This window comes from Pipistrellus kuhlii, unplaced genomic scaffold (assembly GCF_014108245.1).
Source record: "Pipistrellus kuhlii isolate mPipKuh1 unplaced genomic scaffold, mPipKuh1.p scaffold_m20_p_3, whole genome shotgun sequence".
In the NCBI taxonomy this organism is placed as follows: Eukaryota; Metazoa; Chordata; class Mammalia; order Chiroptera; family Vespertilionidae; genus Pipistrellus; species Pipistrellus kuhlii.
The window spans coordinates 88747057-88774699 of record NW_023425529.1 but is presented as its reverse complement, the minus strand read 5'-3'; the positions used below and the strand labels follow the sequence as shown (position 1 = coordinate 88774699).

At 38.8% G+C, this 27643-nt stretch overlaps 1 protein-coding gene across 1 annotated transcript in view; it reads left to right on the top strand.

The window, feature by feature from the left end:
* The first annotated feature begins 9878 nt into the window (after positions 1–9878).
* The window catches only part of UBL3 (ubiquitin like 3), a 70444-nt gene continuing 52679 nt past the window's right edge, over positions 9879–27643 (top strand). Inside the window, exon 1 of the mRNA XM_036455523.2 lies at positions 9879–10029. Within this exon, the coding sequence (XP_036311416.1) occupies positions 10003–10029 (27 nt within the window). The 5' untranslated portion in view covers positions 9879–10002. The remainder of the gene's footprint in view (positions 10030–27643) is intronic.

The following is a 27643-nucleotide window of genomic DNA, read 5'->3' as shown; positions in this document are numbered from 1 at the left end:
TCACTCTAGCCTGGATATGCAAATTAACTGCCATCTTGGTTGGGTTAATTTGCATACTCATCCTGATTGGCTGGTGGGCAGGGCTTGTGGGTGTAGCAAAGGTGCAGTCAATTTGCATGTTTCTCTTTTATTAAGTAAGATTATAATAGTAGCTTATTATTAAGAGCTTATTTTGTGCAAGAGTTTTGTTTTAAATGTATATATTTTAGTATAATATTCTAAATATACTTTTCCAAGTCTTTTTCTTATAGATGAGAAAATTAAGTCACACAGTAATATAGTAATTTAAGTCCAAAGCCCATATTCATAACTAATATGGTATTCTCCTCCCCTTCTATTTCACTAGAATCTGTTGATTTAAGTTCATTTCAGGTCTTCTCTTTTTAAGTCAAAGCTTGTTGTTGTGATAAATTAATCATGTCTGAGTCCTCCTTCAAAAGATGATACAGTAATCTGATCTGGAAGCTCCTGGCATTGTGGACTAGATGTCCAGGCAAATAGAGCAGTCTCTTCCTGCTGCTACCCTTGTAAGACTGTTAGTTAGCTCTCCTGTGAAATCTCTAACAGGCATGCTGGAGGAGGCAGATGCTGACTGGATTACTCAGTTTAGGGAACAAGATCATGAAATTGAACCATATAGGCAGTTGCTCAATGAGGCCTGACTTAAGTACTGAATCAGCATCAATAGAAGCTCCCTGTGGTGACTTCCTGGTCAATGTGACACAGTGCAAGGCTTCAAGATCAAGCACAAGGTTTCAGAAAAATCTCTCCTAGATTCCTTATTCGGCTCTTAAATCCTATCTAATAAAGAGGGAATATGCTAATTGACTGTCTCGCCCTCAAAGATGGCAGCACCCACAGCCACAAGATGGTGGCACTCAGCTCCTTTAGCCCCGCTGGGATGGCAGGCATGCAGTACTGCTGGGCCCACCCCCATGTGGGCCCAGCTGCTCCATGAGCCCGCCTCCAAAGTCCTCCAGTCCCGTCAGCCCCCCAGCCACCGAGGGCCAGCCCAAGGCACAGGCAAGCCTCAGATCGTGGCTATCCAGCCACCACAGGCTGCCCAAGGCTCAGATAACCAGGGCCAGCCGAGGCTTACGCTGCCAGCAGGGGCAGCAGCAGAGGTGTGATGGGGCATCACCTTTCCCTGATCGCCAGGTCACCTCCTGCCCCTGAGGGCTCCAGGACTGTGAGAGAAGGCAAGCTGGGCAGAGGGACTCCCCTCTGGTGCTTGAATTTTCATTCACCGGGCCTCTAGTGTTAACATAATGCACAATATGTTTATTGATAAACAGTAAAGTTACCCCCCTTGGTGAGTAGAAAAACACAATTTGAATAATGTGAAGTAATGATGAATGAATCAATCAATTAAAAAAAAACTAGTATAAAAATGACTATGGTGAAGGTTATCAAGGTAGAAGAAAAATAATTTATAGTTTATGCCACAAGATTAAAGAGAATTCTTTGCCTCCACTTATGTAATGCTTATGTATGCATAATTGTGTGGTTTTTTTAAAAAAAATTTAATTGGGTTGCATTTTATTACTCTGAGTATTCAAATTTTTTTTTCTTTCATTGACTAACCAACCCTATGATTGTGAGACAATAAGAAACAGAAATATTGATTGCGTTTTAGGATATCAATTTGATAATACATTTTATACTTGTTTGGGATATCTGACAAAATTATGTAATAAATCAACAGTTACATAAAGCCAGTAGGGATCATTCTGTCTTTTTGTTTCTTGGAAAATTTTAGAGGCAACTCATTCTTATGTACTCTTGAAAATTACAGAGAAAATGTGGCTGTTTCTCAAGAAGTTTCTATTTCCTCATTTGTTCAAAAAGAGGGATATGACATCATGTGTATAATTCTTTCTAGCTTGAGCATTGGCTGATTCAAAAGTATCAGCAAAAGTGGGGTCAAATCATCAAGGAAAGCATTATGGTATGCCAGTAAGAGGCAAACACAAAAGTTAGTTCTAGCAAAAGATAGTTTCTGACTTTACAGAATCACAGAACTGGAAAAACTTTAAAAGATTCATCTCTATAATACACTATTGACAAGGTTTCTTGGGTGTTATTAATTCATTATGCTAAGCTTTGGAGATACAAAGACCCTTAAAATTTCATGGTCATAACAGTGAGTCTAGATTCTAAAATTTATATATCATTGATATTACTTTTTATTTTAAAAATAAAAGAGAAAATACAAAATACATACTGGGTTAAATATATTATGCAATAGAGTCATTAATAGTCCTTGTTTTTGTGGAAGTTTGTTGGTAGGAGAGGGGATAGTGGGACAAGCTCTGTATTAGGAATAAGGTTGATCTCCTATTAAACTGGTAGCTTCTGATCTGTAATATAAATATTTGGGATTTGATCATCTCTAAGATCCCTGAAGCGCTTTTAAATTATCTGAATCCAAGAGGTCAAGCAAATGACAACTAACTCCAAAAATATAGACAAAATATTCTGTTGAAATTCAGAGACTTTTTCCCATTCTTCTATCAAAACAAATCCTATCTCAACATTCTCTAGTTTAAAACCTTTTATTGGCTTCCATTTGCTGTCAGAGTAAATCCAAACTAATTTACAAAACCTAAATTGCAAAGCCCTTAGTGATTGGCCTCCAGTTTCTCTCTTCTGCCCTTTTCTTATCTTATTCCTGCCCCACTCCCATGCAACATTCTGAATTTCAGCAATTTCCCCTCCCTGTACTCTTTCTCTGTAGTCTAGGTTTTGGCCCACCTGTTCTCTCTTCCTGACTATGTCATTGAATTGTGCACCTAAGAATATATAACAAAGTAAATTTTATATTATGTATATTTTACCATAATTTCAAAAATAAAAAATAAATTCACCCATGTAACATGTTTAATTCAATGGTTTTTCAGTATATTTATAGAATTGTTCTACCATAATCATAATCTAATTTTAGAATATTTTTTATCACCCCTCCAAAAGAAAAACAAACAAGCACCCATATCGTCCTGAGTAGTCACTTGGGGGCGAGATAACAGGCCATGGTTGTCATGTGATAGTCTTCTGGGACTTGACATAGAGAGTGACTTTAGAGATTTAGTTCAACCTCCTCAGATAAAGAAATGAAGGCTCAGGGAGATAGTGTGTTGGCAAAGGTCACACAGCTGATTTGTAAGACCCAAGACTTTTGATTTCCTGTGAAGTTACTTTTCCTAATACAAAAATGCTGACAGATTGATGCTGACAATAGATTAATGGGATTAAAAAGATGCTATTGGATTTAGATATTAAAAGGAATCAAGATGGCTGGTAGTTAAACGCAGGAACTCAACATCTCCCACAGCCACATCAAAATTACAAGTAAAATACAGAACAACCATCATTTAAAATAGCCTGAAATCTGGCTGAATAAAAGTCCTATAACTGAAGAAGTAAATAAAAAAAGAACATTGAGACTGGTAGGAAGGGTGAAGGCATTGAACAGGCTGTACCAAAACCTGCCTGTGATGTTTTTATAATCAGGAGGGATTTCTTTGCTACAGAAGTCTCCCATGAGAAGCAAGGGATTGAAATCACACACTAGCCTCCCAAGGCCAGTGTCCCAGAGTTGAGAAGAGTAACTTCATGCTGTAAAAAAAATTATTGGGAATTATGACTGAGTGACACAGAGGGTGCTAGAGATCCAGGCAGTTCCTCTTAAAGGGCCAGTGCACAAACTTACACAGTCTGCTTTCTCTGAGCTCCAGAGTCAAGCTGCGACTTTGGGGGATCCAGGGCATACAAGAAGGAATTGGATTGTCTAGCATCAAGACAGGAAATCAATGGCAGCTTTCTCCCGGACATGAGTGCTCACAGGAGTCATTTTTCCTGTGCTGGGACCTCACCCATTGCACAGTTTACTGGAAGCTATATATGAGCTTCCATCAGTGTGTCCCCCACTGTCCCTTCCATCCTGCTGATTCCCTGAGACCCTGTCCCATCCAATTAGCAGGCTCACCCAAGCTGTTTTCAATGGATTTTACATATGAATGACCTGTCCAGGCTCAGCCTTCATACTTTGCTAAATTCTCTCAAAGAAACAGCAATAAAAAGCCCAAGACCTGGCATGAATATCAGCCTGCCTTGCATCACAGTTGAGCTTCCCCGGGCACTTCCAAGCTCAATACAAGTAGCAGCCATTTGCAGATTTCTCTGTAGCTCCTGCCAGATGGCCCCAGTCAGTGGCTGACTTTGCATCTCCCAGGAGACCCAAGAGCCAATGTACCCAGTGGGCAGCTTCAGCTCATACTAGGTTTACAACTCTACATATCCACAAGTTACACACACAAGGGTCAGACTAAGTGAGCAGCACAGCTCCACTGAAGCAAATCCTGCTCCATAGGGATGTCTCCTACACAGCATGTGTGTAGCTGTTCCACCATAGTCACAGCTAGTCCTCACAGCTAATTGGCCTAGAAGTCAATTCCTCCCAGCAACACCAACAGCAATCAACTACAACAAGACTGTGCACACAGCCCAGGTGATTGGGAGGTTGAGCCACTGGACCCTACAGGACACCTACTACACAAGGGCACTCTACCAATTCCAGGAGACATAGCAACTCTACTTAAAGCATAGACACAAACACAGGAAGCAGCAAAAATGAGGAGACAAAGAAACATGTGACAAATGAAAGAAATGGGTGCAAGCAATTTACTGGATACAGAGCTCAAAACAATGGTAATAAGGTTATTCAAGGGACTTAGTGAGACTTTTGATAATCTTAGTGTGAATTTCAAATGATCAGTCAGAAATTAAGCATGCAATAACTGAAATAAAGAATAATTTATAGGAAATCAATAGTAGAGTAGAGGATTATGAGAATAAAATCAATGATTTGGAATATGCAGAAGCAAAAACACACTCAAACCTAGGTGGTTTGGCTCAGTGGATAGAGCATTGATCTGCATACTGAAGGGTCCCAGGCTCAGTTCTGGTCAAAGGAACATGCCCAGGTTGTAGGCTCAATCCTAAGTGGGGAGCATGCAGGAGGCAGCTGATCAATGATTCTCTCTCATCACTGATGTTTCTATCTCACCCTCCCCTTCCTTCTGAAATCAATAAACATATATTAAAAAATAAAACACCCAATCATAAGAGCAAAAATAAAAAATATGAAGATAGTGTAAGGATCCTCTGGGACCAACTTTAAGTGTACCAACATTTGCATTAGGGGGTGCCAGAAGGAGAGGGGAGAGAGCTGGATATTGAAAAACTATTTGAAGAAATAATGACAGAAAACTTCCCCTACATGGTGAAAGAAATAAACTTACAAGTCCAGGAAACACAGAGAGTCTCAAACAAGTGGAACCCAAAAAAGCCTACACCCAAACACATCACAATTAAAATGCCAATGTTTAAAAGCAGCACAAGGAAAACAATTAATTTCCTACAAGGGAGTGCCCATACAACTGTCAGCTGACTTCTCAGCAGAAACTTTGTAGGCCAGAAGGGATTGGTAAGAAATATTCAAAGTGATGAATAACAACCAAGATTAATCAATCTAGCAAAGCTATCTATAATAATAAAAGCATAATATGCAAATTGACTGAAAGGCCAGCCAGTGGAATGACCATCTGGATGACCATGCTATGACACACACTGGTGCCAGGCCAGCCAAAGCGGGTGCGATGTGATTAGTTGGGGACCCCACGATCACCCCATGATCATCACATAGAGGGAGGCCCAGGCCACTGACCTGAGGGCTGAGGTGGGTAGGTGGGGCCTCCCTCTGCAGGACATGATCAATTGCCTCAAAGAGGGAGGCCCAGGCTACCTGGCAGCAGTGCTGCGGCAGGTGAATGTGCCTCCCTCTTTGGGGAATCCCATCACAGAGCCCCAGCTAGGCGGGCAGGAGCTCCCAGACTGTGAGAGGACACAGGCCAGGCTGAGGGCCCCCTCCCTCCCCCCCCCCCCCCCCCCCCCCCGCCCCTAGTACAAGAATTTCGTGTTCTGGGTTTCTAGTCATTTATAATTGAAGGCCAGATAAAGCCCTTCCCAGACAAGAAAAAGCTAAAGGAGTTCATCACCACCAGATCAGTATTACATGAAATGTTAAAGGATATTCTTCAAGAAGAGAAAGAAAAAGAAGAAAAATATTAAAAATATGGAGAATAAAATGGCAATAAATACGTATCTCTTAACAATTGAATCCAAATATAAAAATAAATAGATAAGAAATGTAATGAACAAAATAAACTGATGGATAAAATAGAATCAGAGACATGGAAACATGAAACAGACTGACAAATCTCAGAAGGAAGAAGAGATCTAGAGGAGATTAACCAATGATCTTATATGCATCCTAGAGGCCTAGTGTATGAATTTGTGCATGGGTGGGACCCCTTGGCCTGGGTGGCCGGCTGCAGGAGGTTGGCTGTGGGAGCAAACTGACCACCAGGAGGCATATATATATCCTAGAGGCCCAGTGCACAAAATTTGTGCATGGGTAAGATCCCTAGGCCTGGCTAGTGATAAGGGCCAATCTGTGGGGTGACTGGGGGGGCAATTGGGGGGCCCCTGCTTGCACCTGCCTTGGTCAGCCTGGTGCCGGCTGCTCGCTGACCCCACCACCACCACCACCACAGGTCAACTCCCTCTGTGGAGTGACTGGTGGAGTTTGGGGGGCCCCCACTGGCACCCACCTTGGCTAGCCTAGGCCTGTGGTATGGGGACAGCTCCTACATTGAAAGTGTGCCCTCTGGTGGTCAGTGCATGTCATAGCAACCAGTCATTCTGCCATTTGGTCAATTTGCATATTAGGCTTTTATTATATAGCATTATCTAAGAACACAGACAATAGGGTGGTGAAGGCCTGGGGTAGAGTGGGAACTGACTGGAGAGGGGCAATATGGGGAATATAAGGAGACATTTGTAATACTCTCAACAATAAAGATTTAAAAAAGAAAGAAGATGTTATTATTCCCTGCTGTGGACAACTGTGCTCTTTCTGCAGCCTCCTGGCTCACCTGTTTGAGTCTGGAGGCAGAGAGTAAAGATAAGAGAATCTACATAGTGTTCAGTAATTCTCTCATGCCCTAACTCAAATGAATGAAGAGTTACAATGAGTTTTACTAAGAATAAGGTCTCAGCCATTTTATAAGAGTGATTGGAAACACAGCTAGGTACAGTGACTTTACTTTTGAAAAATGTGGTCTCTTCTAGTAGTGCACAGGTAGCTGGCAGCAAACAGGAACATCGTGTTGGAAATGTCAAGGTCATGGGCTCCCTTGGTGGTTGTTATACCCTTGCTGCATGGCCCTTGGAAAGCAGCAAAAGAGGTGTGAGTTGAAGCTTGCATAAGTCCTGCCATGTTATGCCCCTTGCCTTCCTACTTACTGTAACATGGAGCCCAACAAACCTCGGACAGGGCAGTCATTGGATTAAAGTTGGTGTGAGGGGTATGTTGAGGACTATATGAGCAAGAACCTTCTAACTGTGTTCCAATATCCCTTCTTAACTCATTGGTCAATTGAAGCATTTTTTAAAAGCAATCAGAGAGTGTTTAAGAACAAAAATTGAAGCATTTTCAACTGTCCTTATTTCTGAAGGACTGGGAAGGGGGCTCTTTGCTTGCTTATCATGGTGAATGAGGAACCAAGTACTAAGGCCAAGGAAAGTCATGTAGCTAGGGACTCTGAAATGTTCAAAGTCCTGAAGCCGAATTGTGGTGCGATTGGGCCTTTATTTCCTTTGTCCTTTGGTTTCTCTGGGTATTTGCTGTATCCTTTTGCCAGGTTACCAACCTAACTCACCATGGAATGAGGTAGGTTGGAGGAGTGCTTGGAATTTACCAGACTACTTAAGAGGCAGGCACTCTACATGTCCTGTGAGCTTTTATCCTGAATAGACAAACCTGATTGGTTGCTATGGGGAATGACAAACTGTCAGACAGTGAGTCCCCTGTGCACAGTGCCTGGATTATCCATTTTTACACTCCTGATGCCTAGCAGTGCCTGGCACAATTGTTTGCTGAATGAAGGAGTAGTAACATTTCATATTAAATGATGCATTATTACTTACAAAGTAATCTATTTTCCCAGCATGAAGTCATTCTACTTTAAAAGTGGAAGGTAGGCAAGACTGTCTTACAGGTGAGGTCACATAGCTATAGGTTGGAGAGGTGGCTTTCAGACTCCAAGTCTGCTGGCATTTTTACACATGTGTGTTATTGAGACTGACCTTCCTAAGATATGCTGCCAAAGCACTAAAAGAGATATGAATATGGGTTCAAAGAGACATTTGTGTTTTCTGCATTTTGTTCCTAAATCTGGAGTAGACATATTCTTTATGTGTTTGGAATGGTATTATTTGGTGCTATCTGCTAATCACTGCAGGTATATAGGTTTTCAATTGCATTTTGAATTAAATAGAATTTAGAGGCTGGCCTGGTAAACTAGTGAATCATCACTTAATTTGTAGTAGCTATTTCCTGATGTAGATTTGGCATTACAGTTTTTGGTAATTTCAATTAGATCGTAGCTCTATGGCCCTGGGTCTTCAGGAAACATGTGTTCAAACATTTTCCCCACTTAATAAGATCCATGTTCCTGTTGAACTTGTACAGCCTCATTGGAAATCAATGGTTGCCTCTGAACTTCCAAATGTAATGTTGAGACTCAGGAAATCACTACACAAAATGCTTTCAGATTGCAGGATGTGGAGAGCTCTCTGTCATTAAAACAAATGATTCTGCTTAGAAGTAAATCATATTATAAATCTGTATGTATATTGTATATGAGGGAACTTCTCTGTGCAAAATGATTTCCCCCCGCCCCCCTTATCCCTCTTTCCCCCTGCCGCCCCCAAATAATTCTCCAGGTCACACCTAACTTCTGGGCCACAGCTTGGAAAAAGCTAGCTTTCCTTTCCTAGCAACTGTTACTAGGAGGGGCGTGGCTTCGAAATTGGGCGAGGGAGCGTGAACTACACTTCCCGTGATGCTCCGGGGTGGCCTCCGTAGTGATGCACTCGGTGTCCGCGAGGGGGACGGGGGCGGCGGCCGCTAGTGGGGGGCGAGCTCCCGGAGTCCCCGACTCGCGTTCAGGCAGCTGCAGCCGCCATGTTGGCTTGAGGGGCGATGACAGGAGGCGGCTGCGGCGTTTGGCACTGAGAAGTGGAGGCGAGACAAAGCTCTGAGAGGAAGCCGTTCCGGACCGAGGAGAGGGAGGACCGGCCTCTTCCGGGCACCGGCTGGAGTCGGTGTCGCGGGACCTCGCCAGGCCGGGGAGGGGAGGGGAGGCCGGGGAGGCGAGCGGAGCCGCGAAGACGATGCGCCCCGAGAGCCGCTGCGGCCCGGAGGCGCCCGCGGCCTGAGCCCCGAGGGGCGGTGGGTCCCTGCCCGGCCCGAGCTCCCTCCCGTCCCGCGCGTGTCGCCGCGGGCTTCGGGCCTTGGCTCCCAACGAGTTAAATGCCCTTGAGCGAGGCTTCGGGCGGCCCGGACCCCGGCCCCGGCGGCGCGAGGTAAGCCGTTCCCCCGCCAGCCACTCAGCGCTCACGCGTCCATGTGTAGCCGCATAGTTATCTGTGAGCCTCCGGCGCGGCATTGCTGCTTCATGAGGACTGGACTCGGGCGCGAGTGTGAATCACTGCCGGCCCACGAAGGAGGAAGGCGCATTTAACCCCCTCCCACCGCTCCATGCCCGTGTGTCACTCGGCTCTGTCCACCTGGCGCGGCCGGTCCCGCGGCCACTGCTGCTGACGCCGCGGCTGCTCCCTCCGTCCCTGCGCTCCGGCCCCGCTGCGGGCACCGCTCCTCCGCGCAGACGCCCGGCCAGGCCGCGACTTGGGCTCCCAGAGCACTTAGTTTTTGGAAAAAGCACATCACGAACGAATCGAGATCCTTAACGGCGATTTCTGTGGCCTGAAGACCTCTGCACCTTTTGGTTGTGTTTTTGTTTTTGTTTCTTTGTTTCTTTCTTTCTTTTTTTTTTTTTTTTTTTTGCGTGAACGTCTGGGTGTATATCAAGTGGCAAGATGTCCAGCAATGTCCCGGCGGATATGGTGAGTGACGGCTAAGTTACGACACCCTTTGATTTAATTGTGGTTTCCAATCTTATTTAATCAGAAGGGATGCCGATGCGGGGCGAGTTTGCAGGGGACTGTAGAAAAGCCGTCGTGCTGGGAGGTTTGGAGAAGTTGGAGCTTCTGGTTTCCTCCTTTTAGCAAGTAGTGCTTTTAGTATGGGGTTTCTCGTTTGGCTGCGCTTTTCTAATTACTGAAGGCGATGGAGAAGTGGAGGAGTAGGGGAAATGTAACGAGGCAGCTTTAAGTGGAGAAGGTCGCTTTGCTAGGAGCCTCTGAACAGTGTATCTTGTATCCTCAAGCTTCGGAAAACGTCAGTGACGATGGGCAGAGCCGAGGGCGGGTGTCCCCCCAGACACCGAGGTTGATAGGAAAACGGAATCCGTGACACGGACGAGCTCATTAATGCACTGGGCGCAAACTTGATCTTTGCGAGAACCGTGTCGTGTATCTCGTCGAGAAAAAGTCCACGAAAGTTTGCAGACTTTTTTGAAGTCTGGTGAACAAGTATGGCAACAAATATTAAGATGTTTGGGGATTTTCACAAATCTAGGCTCACCGTGTATTGGGATTTTTAATGAATATTACAGGACTTTTAGTACCAAATATTTGTAGTACCTATTACATCATTGGACTTTTAAACGCTAAAGAACACATTATTGAGCTTTGATCCTTTACTGTTGAGAACTCGAAACAAAAAGTATTCTTTAACGTTGCTTTTCTTTTTGTTTGTAAACGTTAAGTTTGGGAGTTTGTTGACCAACAGAAGTAGCCATGTAGACTTACCCTGCTGGAGGTGGGTTTGTGTGAGTGTGAAATTACATTTTGCAGTCCTGGGGACAAACATAATGCAATTAACAAGAGATGATTAATCTTGTTTATAGAAGAATTGCTGTCAACATAGTTACATTCCATTTGAGTGTTCATGTATTCCAGCCAAAAAAGTAAAATTGAACTTTGTTGATTACATTTTAAAATCTCAGATGTTTCTATAGGAGCAAACCTCAGTTACAGATTTCAAAATAATTAAAAAAATTAAATGACCCCAAGTGGTGTATTTTGACCTTGATTTAAAGACATTCTGCTTATGCTGGATTTCCATTTAAGGTGCTATTTAAATGTGAAGGAACCACAACATTCTGTCTTTTGGGTGACCACGCAGCAACCTTACACTCTCCTTCCTGAGTTTTAAAAGTCTTGCTTTGTCCTTTTGTTTTTCCCTTTCCTCCTGCTGTGCACACAGAAGAATATTCTTCTGCCCATTAAGGAGATAACTGGACATGGTTTCCTCTGCCCCTCTCTAGAAGTTTCCTGGAGAGGTCTCTGGACTGAGCTGGGAAATGCTGTTTCTGGTTTGGTAGGTGCTTGGGCTCATCACCTCCAGCAAAAATTTGGTCTCCATAAGGCCACCATTTTATATCATCCTGCACCTTGCAAGATACGTGCACTATTGTATCAGAGAGTTAGAATGAAATAGATTTGTGTCATTAAAACAGTACCATTACTTTCTTTAGTCCCAGTGATGATGAAAAGCTGAAATGTGCATAGCATCAATCACATTGAAATGATTTGGGAAATACTGTTTCCATGTCAGAGGGAAGGTTTGGAAGCTAATGTATGTTTGGATCACGGGACTGGGAAATAGTGGCAAGGTTTATATTAATAGCTGCAATTATAAAATGTAATTATTTCTGTTCTAGACTTTATTTTAAGGCCTTAATGATTCTGTGGTGCTTTGAGATCCTTTGATTAAAGGTGATATGCAAGGGCACAGCAGTATTATTATATAATAAACATATAATAACTTGATGCTGTTTCATCAAGGTACAGTTTAGATGAGATTGTTATGCGTATTTCCTATGTCTTGTTTTCTAGTGTTGAACTTGTTGAAGGTCCATAGATTCCCCCCCCCCCATGTTAGAAAGTCTTTTAAGCCTTTATTTGCTATTACTTCACATTTTAATTTAAGAAATACCTTCATTTGATATGCTCCTAGAATTCTTGACTTTTTGAAATATAACATGGTAAACACTGGTTAGAAGTTGTTGATTAAGTGCTTCATATTTTTAAGCTCTTCATAGCAGTAATGGCAGTTAATTTGTTTTTATTTCTGACTTGAAATGAGAACAATTTTACCATTGTGAAAAGCCTCAGCCTTCCCACCCCCACCACTTTCTACAATCTGACATTTTTCTAGCAGCATAACTCTAAGTTGATCAGGATATGTGCTCTTGCAGGTACGAATACATACATTTTTGCTAGGTGCAATAAAATTTTCACTGTTTTCTAAGTGCTGACAGCTAGTATGAGCTACTTAGAAACAATGTTGCGCTCTTTTCCATGATAATGGTGCTTGTCAGTTGTATAGAAAAATCCTATTTAGAAGATGAGGTGGGCCAGTGAAGTTGCAACCCTGCCATGTTTTCATTAGAGATAATTTATTCTTGAGCTACAGTAATTGCTAAATCAATTGATGTTTTTGGAAAGTCTTGTGGCAACGATTGTGAGTCACTTTAAAGTAGATTTTTAGCATCTTTATTTTATAAATATAACTCACATTATAAAATTTATTTTTAAACATTCAGTAAATTTTTGTGATTATCATCGGGATTCTCTTTTTATATTCCAAATTTAGCAAGTTGATTTTTCAGAAGGGGAGTAGCATTCCTAGGGCATGGATTTGCTGTACTGTTTCAAAAAAATAATTTGCAGTTGATGCTTTTCCTATTAACATTCTATAAATATGTTCTATAAATAACATACATGTGTTTTCATAAAATATTGACTTTTCTTTTGCTAAGAGTGATTGAGTTTGAACTGAGGTTTATTTCCAGCATAATAACTTGTGAAAAAAATCTGAGAATATCTGAACAGAATATTATAATACATTGTATATAAGTGATTCACTGCCTTTTTCCCCCCCAGCCAAATCATAGGTCATGATGGGACAGCATTCATTGTTTATAATTGTAGCGTGAATGATGTTAATGACTGTAGGTTTTCTGAAAGATAATGTTTACTCTATTTGTTAGTAATAAGGCCTAAGGCTTGGTAGATAGCTAGTACTTTTATTTTCTGGATTAGGAAAGTTATTAATAAATAGTATTTATAAAAGTATTATATAAAACATTAGAGTTACTATTTAGTGCTTTGGACTTAAAATTGTACTTGATGATATCTATAAAATTGTAAATTCTACCTGAGAGAAATTGATAATTAGAGAATAATGGCAAAGCAATTTTGGTATTTGGAACATTTTAGCTGATAAATTAGTTTAAAAAGCCCTGTATCCTTTTGAACTGTTAATGTAGAAATTGTAGCAGATGTAAACATTTTAGTCTGGGGTTAAATGAGATAATGATAATTTGAATTTTTTCAGTACTTAATGATTTTATTGCAATGTTATATCTCTTCCATTTATTTGTGGGAGAAATAAATATTGGAGCCCTCTGGTGGACAGGACATTACTAAAATGAATTTCTTTTCAAAGTGAACTTTTATTACTCTTCCAACTTAAAGTAGAATGACAGGTATAGAACATATTAGGAGAAAAGGCCATGCTAGAAAAAGGTCCAGAGAATAGAAAATTGTTAACTTTGACAAAAGAGTATATGCCCCAAATTTTCCATTTACTTATAGTTCCTTTTAATTTTTCTTTCTCTTGCTAGAGCACTTATTTTAAGACTAAGTTGAGAGGTTTTATGAATGAAGCTACAGGGTACCAGTTCTATATATAAGTGTGTGATTATGAACAAACAGCTTAATAAATTATGAGTCTCAAATGGAAACTTTCTCTAAATTGTTTTACTCGAATTGTCTTGTATTTGGTATTCTGAATTATTTGTTTTTATTAACACAAGTAGCAAATTATTTCACTCAGCTTTCAATGCCCTTTCTGGCTCTGAATCCTCCAGTTCATGTCCCTGTCCTGTGAAAATAATTTTTAGTTCATCTTTCCTGTAAAACATTTTCTATCAGTATATTTGAGATTCTTTTATGATGCCAAATTTATATAGATATGTATCTTATATTTATATCTCTTGTACTTTCTAATGCAGAATAGACATTTAAAAACTGGTTGAGTGATTTCTTGACTCATGAAGCATTACTTTGTTGCTTATGGAAAAAGTAGATTTGTTCCATACAACAACAACTACTACTACTACTACTACTACTGGTGTTAAATATGAAGTCTATGATGTTTGCTTCTATTACTACTTTGAGTATTAAAAATATTTTAATATTAAGGTTTGAAGTTATTTAAATTAGTGGATAACGTACTAATGGCTCCAGTGGTTTTCATAATTGGAACAGTAAATGTATTTTTTAAGAGACTGAAGTATGTGCTTCTTAAATATGCTTTTCTAAGAATTCTCATTTGTGGGTAAAGTTGAAAGAGACTATAAAATTCATGGTAATAGGAATCTCTGGGTGAGAGATTCTGAATCAGTAAATTTTTGAATATATGAAGGTTGTTTTTGGAAATATCCCAATTTAATAATTTTGAATGACTGTCTTGTTAATCCTAATATGTATGCATCTTGTGGTGGCCATCCTGTGTCCACATTAGGGGCAGGATCTTTGACTACATGGAGGCAGCCATATTGTGTGTTGGAGTGATGGTCAATCTGCATATTACTCTTTTATTACCGTATTTTTCGGACCATAAGACGCTCCGGACCATAAGACGCACCAATTTTTAGAGAAGGGAAATGAAGAAAAAAAGATTCTGAAACAAATAGTGTCCTAAAATATTTTATGTGCATTAAAACCCAACATCACAGTCAAAAACACATGTAATCAACCCTGTAAAGTAAACAGCAGCATTTAGAACCATTTTAGAGCCGGGCAAGCACACAGAGACCACACAGAGCCGGGGCAAGTAAAAAAACTTTTTTTTAAAAGTATATGTGTACGCTATATTTGGACCATAAGACGCAGGGACTTTTTCCCCCCACTTCTGGGGGGAAAAAAGTGCGTCTTATGGTCCGAAAAATACGGTAGATAGGATAGAAGCCTGGTGCATGGGTGGGGGCCAGCTGGTTTGCCCTGAAGGGTGTCCCAGATCAGGGTGGGGTTTCCTTGGGGCATGGGGCGGCTTGAGCGAGGGGCCTATGGTGGTTTGCAGGTCGGCCACACCTCCCAGAGACCCAAGCCGAGGGCCTGGTATCTGGGATATATTTACTTTCTACAATTGAAACTTTGTAGCCTGGAGAGGAGCCAAGCCTCCTGCTAGCTCCTTGGCAGCAGCCGTTTCTGTTTGGATTTGCTTACCTTCTATTATTGAAACTTTGTAGCTTGAGTGGAGCTTGGACCAGCTAGGGCAGGCAGAAAGCTTGGCTTGTTCCGTTGCCAGAGAAACCCAAGCCTCCTTCCTGCTCTCTGTGGCTACAGCTATATTGGTTGGGATTAATTTGCATACTTGCTCTGGTTGGTGGGCGTGGCTTGTGTGTAGCAAAGTGCTGATTAATTTGCATATTACTATTTTATTAGGTAGGATTATTATAGGCTAGAGGCCTGGTGCACAGATTCGTGCACCAGTGGGGTCCCTTGGCCTGGCCTGTGCCCTCTTGCAATCTGGGACCCCTTGGGGGATGTTGGACTGGTGGTTTCTGCCCAATCTGTGTAGGCCAGGTCGAGGGACCCTTCCTGTGCGTGAATCTGTGACCCAGCCTCTAGTATACATATAAGATCTTTGGTTAATCTCTTTGTACCCCCACCCCCACTCCCTTCCCTCTGAGATTCATCAGCATGTTCCATGTTTTCATGCCTGTGTGTTGAGTGTCTGCCCCTGGTGGTCAGTGCATGTTATTATTACTGGTTGAATGGTTGAATGGTCACTTAGACTTTTATATATATAGATTATATAGTTACTTTTAAAAATGCTTTTTAAAAGTATGTATACTTTATATTGAGATAAGAGCAAAGGTTCACTGTAAAAGTATTTAGAAGAGTTGTATAACTCTAAGCTGCATTATGTCTTTTTATTTTACAAAAGATTAATATTCTAGATGCCGATGTTTTTCAGGTTGACAAAAGCTATCAATAGTATGCTACATGAAATCAAATACTAGGTTGTTTCTTCAAGGCAAAATTGACATTTCAACCAATAAATGAGAAAGTACCTTCTTTTTAGAAGAAACTAATGTTATGGAGAGAATATATTTGAAAACATGTTTAGATATTTCCAGTATGTTGAAAGTCTTCCTTACAGAGAATTTCAGTGGGTTTTGAATCCCATTGTTTTTGAAACATAAAAAGTAACACATTTTGCTTAGTTTGCTAAAATATGTGACATAAAAAAATTTTAATAACATTGACATCAGGTAACTGACTTTTAATAAAAGCTTGTGCTTATCCGGTGATAGAATATAAAAGTGATATGATTTAGTAAACCAGTAAGCCACAAACTTTATTATATTGATTTATGCCTCTTAGTGAGCTAGGTTTTTCAGTTTTGACTATTTCAGCTCTTAAAATCAAATGTCAAAATATATTGAACTTTGCAAATTGGGAAACCAAGATTTTAAAAAACAAGCGTATTCAATAACAGTGCTTTCACTTAACATATAAATAGTATTTTTAGTGATTGCAAGATTAAAACAAATTAGTATTTTGAATAATTAACATTAATATAAATAAATACATACTTTATAAATGAATATGCATATATCAGAGGTATATGCTCAAGTACTTTATAGTTGGAATTTTCAGTCAAAAAATTTCTTGAAACCATTGCATAAGATAACAAAATTGTCGAGTATTTTAAGTTCTTGTGCTTGATAATTATAGTTTTTGTTTGTTTGTTTCTTGCTTTGTTGAGCAATTATATTTTTCTGTGGTCAATATGCCTACTTATCCCTCTCTATTTACAGTTGCTGACTCTTATTTGCTCTGGTGTGGAAACCAGAAATTCAAAGTTTATTAGAATAAAGTGTGTTAAAACTGAGGAAATAGTGTCTGAATAGAATTTTCAGGAGACACCCTTTGGCAGAATGCATCTTTATTTCACGGACAACCAATAGATCTATTTACTTGAGGGGCTTATTTAAATTTTTTTTCCGTTAAATTTCTTTATTAAGGTATTACAGGTGTCCTTATTCCCCTCTCCCCCAACACCCCCATTCATGCCCTTGCCCTTACCCCGTTGTTGTCTGTGTCCATTGGTTAGGTTTATATGCATGCATCAAGTCCTTTGGTTGATCTCTTCCCCCTTACTCCCACCTTCCCCTACCTTCCCTGAAGTTTGACATTCTTATCCATGTTTCTCTGCCTCTGGATCTGTTTTTGTTCATCAGTTTATGTTGTTCATTATTTTCCATAAATGAGTGAAATCATGTGATATTTATCTTTCTCTGCCTGGCTTATTTTACTTAGCATAGTGCTCTCCAGGTCCATCCATGTTGTTGCAAATGGTAAGAATACTGCAGCGTAGTATTCCATTGTGTAGATGTACCACAGTTTTTTAATCCACTCAGTCTGCTGATGGGCACTTAGGCCGTTTCCAAATCTTAGCTATGGTGAATTGTGTTGCTATGAACATAGGGGTGCATGTATCCTTTCTGATTCGTGTTTCTAGTTTGTTGGGATATATTCCTAGAAGTGGGATGACTGGGTCAAATGGGAGTTCCAGTTTTAGTTTTTTGAGGAAACTCCATACTGTTCTTCACAGTGGCTGTACCAGTCTGCATTCCCACCAGCAGGATTCCACATCTTCCCCAGCACTTGTCATTTGTTGATTTGTTGATGATAGCCATTCTGACAGGTGTGAGATAGTAGCACATTGTTGTTTTGATTTGCATCTCTCGGATGATTAGTGACTTTGGACATGCTTTCATATGTCTCTTGGCCTTCCTTCTGTCTTCTTTTGAAAAGTATCTATTTAGGCCAATGCCCATTTTTTGACTGGGTTCTTTATCTTTTGTTAAGTTGTATGAGTTCCCTGTAAATGTTGGAGATTAAACCCTTATCAGTGACATCTTTGGCAAATATGTTCTCCCATGCAGTGGGCTATCTTGTTGTTTTGTTGATGGTTTCCTTTGCTGTTCAAAAGCTTTTTATTTTGTTGTATTTTTATTTTCTCTTTAGTTTCCATTGCCCTAGGAGAAGTATCAGTGAATTGCTTCGACATAGGTCTGCAATTTCACTGCCTGTGGATTCCTGTAGTATTTTTATGGTTTTCCCTCTTATGTTTAAATTCTTGATTCATTTTGAGTTTATTTTTGTGTATAGTGTAAGTTGGTGGTCTAGTTTCATTTTTTTTTTTCTTGTATCTGTCCAATTTTCTCAACACCATTTATTTAAGAGACTGTCTTGACTCCATTGTATGTTCATGCCTTCTTTGGCAAATATTAATTGAGGATAGTGGTTTGGTTTGATTTCTGGGTTCTCTATTCTATTCCAGTGATCTATATGTCTGTTCTTGTGCCAGTACCAGGCAATTTTGAGAACAATGGCTTTGTTATACAGCTTGATATCTGGTATTGAGATCTTACCTACTTTGTTCTTCTTTCTCAGGATTGCTGCAGCTATTCGGGGTCATTTTTTATTCCAGATGAATTTTTGGAAAGTTAGTTCTAGATCTTTGAAATATGCCATTGCTATTTTAATGGGAAATGCATTGAATTTATAGATTGCTTTGGGTAGTATGGACATTTTAATGATGTTGATTCTACCAATTCTTGAACACAGTATGTACTTTCATCTGTTTATGTCTTCCTTTATCTCTCTCTCTCTCTTTTTTTTTTTTTTTTTTTTTTAGTGTCCTGTAGTTTTCTGTGTATAGGTCTTTTACCTCCTTAGTTAAGTTTATTCCTAGGTATCTTAATTTTTTTGTGTGTGATGGTAAATGGGATTGCTTTTTTTGTATCTCTTTCTGTAAGTTCATTATTGGTGTATAGAAATGCCATAGATTTCTTGGCATTAATTTTGTATCCTGCTACATTGCTACATTGCTGAATTCATTTATTAAGTCTAATAATTTTTTTAAATATATTTTATTGATTTTGTACAGAGAGAAAGGGAAAGAGATAGAGAGTTAGAAACATCAATGAGAGAGAGTCATCAATCAGCTGCCTCTTGCACACCCCCTACTGGGGATATGCCCGCAACCAAGGTATATGCCCTTGACCGGAATCGAACCCGGGACCCTTCAGTCCCCAAGCTGACACTCTATCCATTGAGCTAAACCGGTCTTGGCAAGTCTAATAATTTTTTATGGAACCTTTAGGATATTCTATGGCAGTATTATGTCATCTGTAAATAAGGATAGTTTACTTATTTTTTCCAATTTGGAGGCCTTTTATTTCTTTTTCTTGTCTGATCGCAATGGCTAGTACTTCCAGCACTATGTCGAGCAGGAGTGGCGAAAGTGGGCATCCCTGTCTCATTCATGCTCTTAGGGGAAATGGTTTTAGTTTTGCTCATTGAGTACGATGTTCGTTGTGGGTTTGTCATATATGGCTTTTATTATTTTGAGGTATGATCCTTCTATTCCTACCTTCTTGAGAGTTTTTATTAAGAAAGGGTGTTGGATTTTGTCAGATGCTTTTTCTGCATCAATTGATATGACTATGTAATTTTTATTTCTCAATTTGCTTATGTGATATGTCATGTTTATTGATTTGTGAATATTGTACCATCCTTGTATCCCCAGGATAAATCCTACTTGGTCATGGTGTATGATCTTTCTGATATACTGCTGGGTCCTACTTGCTAGAATTGTGTTGAGGATTTTGGCATCTGTGTTCATGAGGGATGTTGGCCTGTAATTCTCTTTCATTGTGTTGTCTTTATCTGTATTTGATATTAGGGTGATGCTGGCTTCATAGAAGGGGATTGGAAGTGTTCCTTCCTCTTGAATTTTCTGGAATAGTCTGATTAGGATAGATTTTAGTTCTTCCTTGAATGTTTGTTAAAACTCCCTTGGCCCCGGGTTTTTGTTTGCTGGAAGCTTTTTGATGACTGTTTCAATTTCTTCCATAGTTATCAGCCTATTGAGATTTTTCAAATCTTTCTGAGTTTTGGAAGGTTGTCTTTTTCTAGGAATATGTCCATTTCCTTCAGGTTGTCTAGTTTGTTGGAATAGAATTGTTCATAGTATTTTTATTTTTTAACAATCCTTTGTCTTTTTGTGGGGTCTGTTGTTTTGCCTCCTTCATTTCTGATTTTATTTATTTGGGTCCTTTCTCTGTGTTTCTTGTGAACTTGGCTAGAAGTTCATCAATCTTGTTTATCTTTTCAACAAACCAGCTCTTATTTTCATTGTTCTTTTGTGTTTGTTTGTTTTTGTTTTGTGTTTTTTTTTGTCTCTATGTCATTCATTTCTGCTCTGGTCTTTATTATTTCCTTCCTTCTGCTCACTGTGGGCTTTTCTTGTTGCTCTCTTTCTAATTCTTTGAGTTGTAGAGTTAGATGATTTATTACCATTTTCTTCTTGTTTTTTGAGGTAGGCCTGTAGAGCTATAAACTTCTCTCTCAGGACTGCTTTCATTGTGTCCCATACCATTTGCATTGTTGTGTTTTTATTGTCATTATTCTCCAGGACGTTTTTAATTTCTTTTCTTTTTTATCTTATTGGTAACCCAATCATTGTTTAATAGCATGCTATTCAGCTTTGAAGTGTTTGAACTTTTTGGAATGTTTTTATTGTAGTTTATTTCTAATATTATGCCATTGTGATCTGAGAAAATGCTTGATATGATTTCAATCTTCTTGAATTTGGGGAGACTTTGCTTGTGCCCCAATATGTGGTCTATTTTTTAAAATATCTCATGCGCACTTGAGAAGAACCTATATTGGGTGGCTTTGGAGTGAAATGCTCTGAAGATGTCAATTAGTTCCATCTGCTCTAGTGAGTAATTTAGAATTGCTGTTTCTTTGCTGATTTTTTGTCTAGAGGATTTATCCAGGGATGTCAGTAGTGTATTAAAGTCCCCTACTATAATTGTATTGTTGTCAGTCTGTCCCTTGATATCTTTCAGGTTTTTTTTTTAAATATATTTTATTGATTTTTTTACAGAGAGGAAGAGAGAGGGATAGAGAGTTAGAAACATCGATGAGAGTGAATCATTGATCAGCTGCCTCTTGCACACCCCCTACTGGGGATGTGCCTGCAACCAAGGTACATGTCCTTGACTGGAATCGAACCCGGGACCTTTCTGTCCGGAGGCCAACACTCTATCCACTGAGCCAAATTGGTCTCGGCTTTCAGGAGTTTTGTTTTTGTTTTTGTTTTTTTTAATGTATTTGGGTGTTCCTGCATTGGGTGCATGTCTGTTTACCAGAGTTATATCCTCTTGAACCGATTCCTTTATTACTATGAAGTGGTCTTCCTTATCTCTTCTTAGGGCCTTTACTTTGAGGTCTATTTTTTCAGATATAAGTACTGCTACCCTCAGCTTTTTTTTTTCTTTTCATTTCCATTTGCCTGAAAGCTGTTTTTTCATCCCTTCACTTACAGTCTGTATGAGTGAGGTGCTTATTTTTTGGCATTTAGCATGTTTTGCAGAGATGTAAATTCTTGATAGTTACAAGCTATGTAGATGATTAAAAATTGAAATTACATGTGTATAGCTTTAATTTATTCTCATAGGGGAGAGAAGCTAATGGTGGTTCTGTACTTGCTATTCACCAGACATGCTTGTCATTTTACATGATAACATTTCCTATAATCCTCAGTGACCAGGGTAAATACAGTTGGTATATATTATACTATATACCGTGTTTCCCCGAAAATAAAACATCCTCCGAAAATAAGACCTACTTACAGGTTTCCTTCTGAGTGAAATATAAAGCATCCCCCTGAAAATAAGGCCCTCCTAGGCTCTGTCTCAGAATGAAAATTAATTTACCGTAAACTGGTCGCTAGGGCTGCCCCGACTGGCATCTAGCAACCAGTGACATTACACGGAGTCCTGAAGTCACTGCTGTGTGGAGGCGGAGCGGAGGAGGTCTGAGTGAGCATTGAGCGCAGGGCGGGAGAGAGGAGGAGACTTTTGCAGATGCCTGAAGAAGAACAAGAGGATTAGAGCAGATGGGATGCAGCGAAGGTGGTGAGTGCTGGTCTGTCCCTGGTGACACTACCTGATGCTCTCGGCCACCCTTATGATGACTGAAGGTTCTCAGTCAGTGGCAGACCCTGCTCCAGCCCAGATCCAGGCCCCAGCAAGCCCAGTGACAGTCCCCAGGCAGGCCCCAGGAGGTAAATATCTGATAAAGGGGTAGGGGGGATGTCTGGTGAAGGTGTTCAGTGGCACAGGGGTGGGAGGAGGGGGATCACTTAATGACACAGGAGGATCAAAGGGGGCAATCAAAATGACTCAGGAGGATCAAAAGGTGTTACTAAAATGGTAATATCCCCTCTGATTCTCCTGGGCCATTTTGATTCCCCCCACCTTGATACCCCAATTCCTTTTTTTTTACCCCTAGAAATGAGCACAAAAAGAAAAATCTACTCCGTGGAGTACAAGAAAGGAATCGTGGAAGACTTTTGGGGCCAAACTCTTACTGCTTTCTGCAAAGAGAAGATGTTGAGTATCTGGTCTGAAAATGTGGAGCAGAGTATGGTAACCTCATTGAACAAGTGGACAAGGGAAATGCTAAAAAGCACAAGTGTGGATCAGATCGGCAACCATTTTCCGAGCTGGAAGACCTGATCTGTGAATGGGTTGTTGACAGGAGAGCAGGAGCTTTGGTTGTGAATAGGGCTCAGATTCAAGAATTTGCCCTTGTAATGGCACCACAGTTTGACATAGCCCCCAAAGACTTCAAAGCATCACAACACTGGCTGGATAATTTCCTTCTGTCTTTAAGAAGATCTACCGGTACAACATTGTTTAGGTTGGCAGATACTCAAGTTATTAAGCGAGCACTTACATTCAAGTCCTTTATTGATGATGCTGACTTCTCTAAATATAATCTTTCCAACATGATTGCTATGGATGAAACTGCAGTGTTTATGGGCCAATCATCTCAAACAACAATTAAATAGCTGGGTGCCTCCTCAGTGTACATTCCCTCCAATGCTTATGAAAGTGCACGTGGTTCCTGTATTTTGGCAATTTGTCTGGATGGCACTAAAATCCCACCTTTAATCATTTCTAACGGCAAGAAGGAAAAGATTGAACGTGTTTTGGGCATTTTTATTCTTGAAACTGAGAAAGCCTGGGCCACACAAGCAGTTAAGTGGGTCGATTTAATGCTTCCGCTTGTTATGCGAGGGAGCCAAAGAGGTCTGCTTGTCTGGGATGCAGCCAGCACTCACCGCACTAAAGACATGAAGACATTTCCTCACGAAAGAAAAATAGATCAGATAATAATTCCCGCAGGAATGACGGCCTATCTCCACACTCTTGATATTGCAATAAGCAAGCCATTCAAATACAATTTGCATGGAAATTAATGACTACATTGAAAATAGAATGGAGAGAAATCAGCGTGGAAACTTTGTGAAACCTAAACTGCAAGAAGTTGTGACTTGGGTGAAGAATTCATGGGAGAAAATCACTGACAGTTGCATTGCAAATGCACTGCGAGCAGTTTACCTTGACAAGAAGTACTCATTTAAAGACAGTGCTATTGCTAAACATGAGAGATTTGGTTCACTGATTCTGAAAGAAATGGAGTCACAAGAGATTCACCAGGAAATTCAGGAATTGGATTGTTATGATGATGTTCCAGAAGATGATGACATGATTGTCATTGAATAAATGAGTAAATCCTTGATACTGTAGGATTCAGTTTGTCTGGTTTGTGTTGACAACTACCGTACTACCGTACTGTATACAGATAATAAATATCCTTTACTTTCATTTAACAGTAAATGTGTACCGTATTCTACTTCATGGAAAAATAAGACATTCCCTGAAAATAAGATCTAGCTCATCTTTGGGAGCAAAAATTAATATAAGACACTGTCTTATTTTCGGGGAAACAGGGTATATATACTCTCTGGGTTCGAATTATTTTAATGAAGGTAGATTGTTTTATTGCTAAAATTAAAGGGAGTTTTCTTTATAGTCTTTGGAACTTTGAGATCTCTTCTGTATCTCATATATAGAAAAGAATTTTTCCCTATAAACTTACCACTTTAAATGCAAAAACTATATTGTTTTTATATGTAAAGTAGATTGATATGCAATGATTTACTGCTTTTAGTATTTCGTTTTTGTCTTTATGCTATAAGTGCTTATGTATGATGCAAATTTTCTATTGATTTGTTTAAATCTATTTATGGTGTAAATAAAATACATGCATGGGCAATTTTCTATTATTAGATTTTGAGAAAGAAATGTTCTTTCCACTAGAGAAAATTGTTCAAGTTATGCATTATATTTTTGTGAATTTAAATTAAGATGGCAATTCATCGTTTCTAGACAAAATGTTCTCTCATGATACATGTTTAATTTTTGTTACTTTCAAATAAAATTAGTGCCTTTGCCTTAGAAATATTCCTGCTTCTTTAACCTGCCTCTTTCATTTAGTAATATATCAGGAACAGCTACCATACCTATAATTTTAGAACCACATGATTTTGAATGGATTCTTATAGATGTATCGATACATAAATTGTTTAGCTGATTCCATAGTCATGGATATTTAAAAGCTATTATAAATGAAATAATGCATATTTTAAAACATATCTCTGTACTTGTCAGATAATTTTCTTAGGATGAAATTCTTAAGAATATAGTTGCTGTGCGTTGGATATGTGTTAAAAATTTGGTGGGTTGGAGGAGACACATATTTACTAATTTTAAAATATCCTTGAATTTCTGGAAAACCTCACTTCATTATGCATTATCTTCTTTATGCTAGATTATATTTCATTTACAATGTTTGCAATTTTCATGAACAAGATTAACTAGTAATTTAATTTCTTGTAAAGTCTGACAGATTTAGGCATCAGGGTTATGCTGACTTCATAAAATAATCTGGAAGATGTATTTTTACTCTTTGGAAGTGTTTATGAAGATTGATTTTATTTCATCCGTAAATGTTTGAAAGAATTCGCTAGTGAAGCCACTTGGAGTTTTCTTGGGGAATATTTATTCAATTTCGTTATTACATATAGGACTTTTCACATTTTCTATTATTGTCAGTTTTGACAAATTTTGATTTTCAAGAGATTTGTCCATTTTATCTAAATTTTCTTATTTGGCTTAAAATTTTTCACAATATTTTTATTATCTTTTTGATGTTTGTAATAGTATCCGCTTTGTAAAATCTGTTGGTAATTTTGTGCTTTCCGCTTATCAAGTCAGTTTTTTAAAGCCAACTTTTAGATTAAACATTTTTTTTAATTTTCTATTGGGTACTAATTTTACCTTTATTCTGTTTTTTTATTTTTAATTAATTTGCTGTTATTTTTCAAGTTTTTTTTAAATTATTGATTAAGGTATTACATATATGTGTCCTTATCTCCCTTTTGCCCCCCACCCCACTCCCACTTATGCCCTCACCCCCCTGGAGTCTATGTTCATTGGTTATGCTTACAAGTTTCTTGAGATGGGTACTCAAATCATTAGTGATCAGTCTTCTTTTTTTCATTTATGCATTTATGTCTGATATTTCCATAGAAATGCAACTTTAGCTGAATCTTACAAGTCTGATATATTTTTACTTATCACTTAATTCAAAATATTTTGAAAATTCCACTGTGATTTCTTCTTTGATCCATGGATTATTTAAAAATAGTATAATGTACAATATCTAAGCATTTGGGGATTTTTTTTTAAGCTATATTTTTGTTGTTGACATTCAGTTTAATAGTACTGTGGTTTTAGGATTATTTTTTCTATGATTCTAATCATGAGTAACTTGTTATTCATAGATAATTTTAGAAAATTGAGTGTGGTGTGTTTAATATTTAAATTAAATTTGTTAATTATGTTCAAAGCCTTATTTTGGGGAGTTTGTAATTTAGAGAAGTGTGTTAAAATCTTCAACTGTGTGAGGATTTTTCTCTATGTTTTTTTAGTTACTTCCAATTTTGCCTCATATATTTTCATGCTAAGTTAATGGCTGCAAATAAGTTTACGATTATTGTTCAGCATCTCTTGATTACATCATTTTCTTTTGTGCTTAATTTAATCTCATGTTATTTTGTACAGTAACATACTGAATAGGCTTGTGGCCTGGGAGTAATAGGCTACAACGTATGGCCTAGGTGTGCATTAGGCTATGCCGTACAAGTTTGTGTAAGTATACTCTGTGATGTTCACACACATTTCTCAGAACCTATCCTGTGGTTAAGAGGCACCTGATTGTATTGTGAGCTTATGCGTGGCTTTTATTGTAATTCCACATGGCATTTGTAGAGTATCTTTAATCTATGGTTTGCTATCTTTTTTTCACTTTGGGAATTTTCTAAGCTGGTATTCTTTAAATGTTGTTTCTATTTAAATTCTCTCCTTTACTTCTGCGACTACAGTTACATGTATGTTAGGTCATTTCACAGTTTCCATCCTCCCTTCCCCCACTGTGTATCAGATTTGATATTTTTCACTGATCTATCTTCAAGTTCACTTATCATTTCTTTTCTGTTCAATAGCCAGGTATACCCAATTATTGAGTTCCTAAGTTTGGATTTTGTATGTTTAGTCTTAAAATTTACACAGATTCAAGTTCTTATGATGTTTTCATCTACTTTTTGGTTATATTAATCATTGTTGTAATATTCTTATCTGATGACTCTAATATCTAGATCATCCATGAGCCTAGTTTTAGTTGTCTGGGTTTTTGATCATTTGATCCTGTTTTGTAGAATGCCTGGTAATGTTTTATTAACATTGTGATGAAAAATTATAAAGGATCAGAATGGTATTATCTTTCTCTCGATAGGATTTCATATTCTCTGGCAGGACAGTTAAAAAATCATGGATCACTTTCATTCATCAGTGATTGATATGACATAAGGCAGAATTCAGGGCAATCAAAAGATTCAGATAGACTCATTCCTAGTGCATAGGGCTCATGAGGTTTCACTTGAAAGTCTGGAGTATTTACTAAGATTTATCTTTTTTGGCAGGCCCTGAATTCCAAGTGGTGTGAAGCTGATACAAGCTGTGCTTAGCTTTTTTAGCTTCTTTGCAGCATCTTTTCATTGAGATTTCCGTCTGTCAGTTCTGTTGTCTGTGATTCAGCATATTCCTTCTGGAAGAGCAAAACTGAGCAGAATATAGGGCTCATTCTTTTATCTGGGAGCTTCAATTTCTGGCTACTGTGGTAGTGCATAATTTCAATTTTTGTCTTCCTTACCCAGTGAAACTGATACCAGGGCCTGGATGTTATTTTCTGTGTGGCTCTGTACCCTGTATTGGTAATTGGCACATAACTCGAGGGGAAAAAGTAGGGATCTTCTCAATGTGTTCCCTTCTCCAGGAGCTCTTGACCCCTAATGACCTGGCACTCATAATTGCTCTCTCCATATCTCAAATAGCAGGGGTTTTTTTGTTTGTTTGTTTATTAGTTTTGTATTTTATTTCACTTTCATAGTTGTTTTTCAGTGGGAAATTTGGTCTGATATTGCTATTCTTTCATAGCTTGACCTAATTGCCCTTTTTTTTTTGTATAGCTAGAATTAAATAATTAA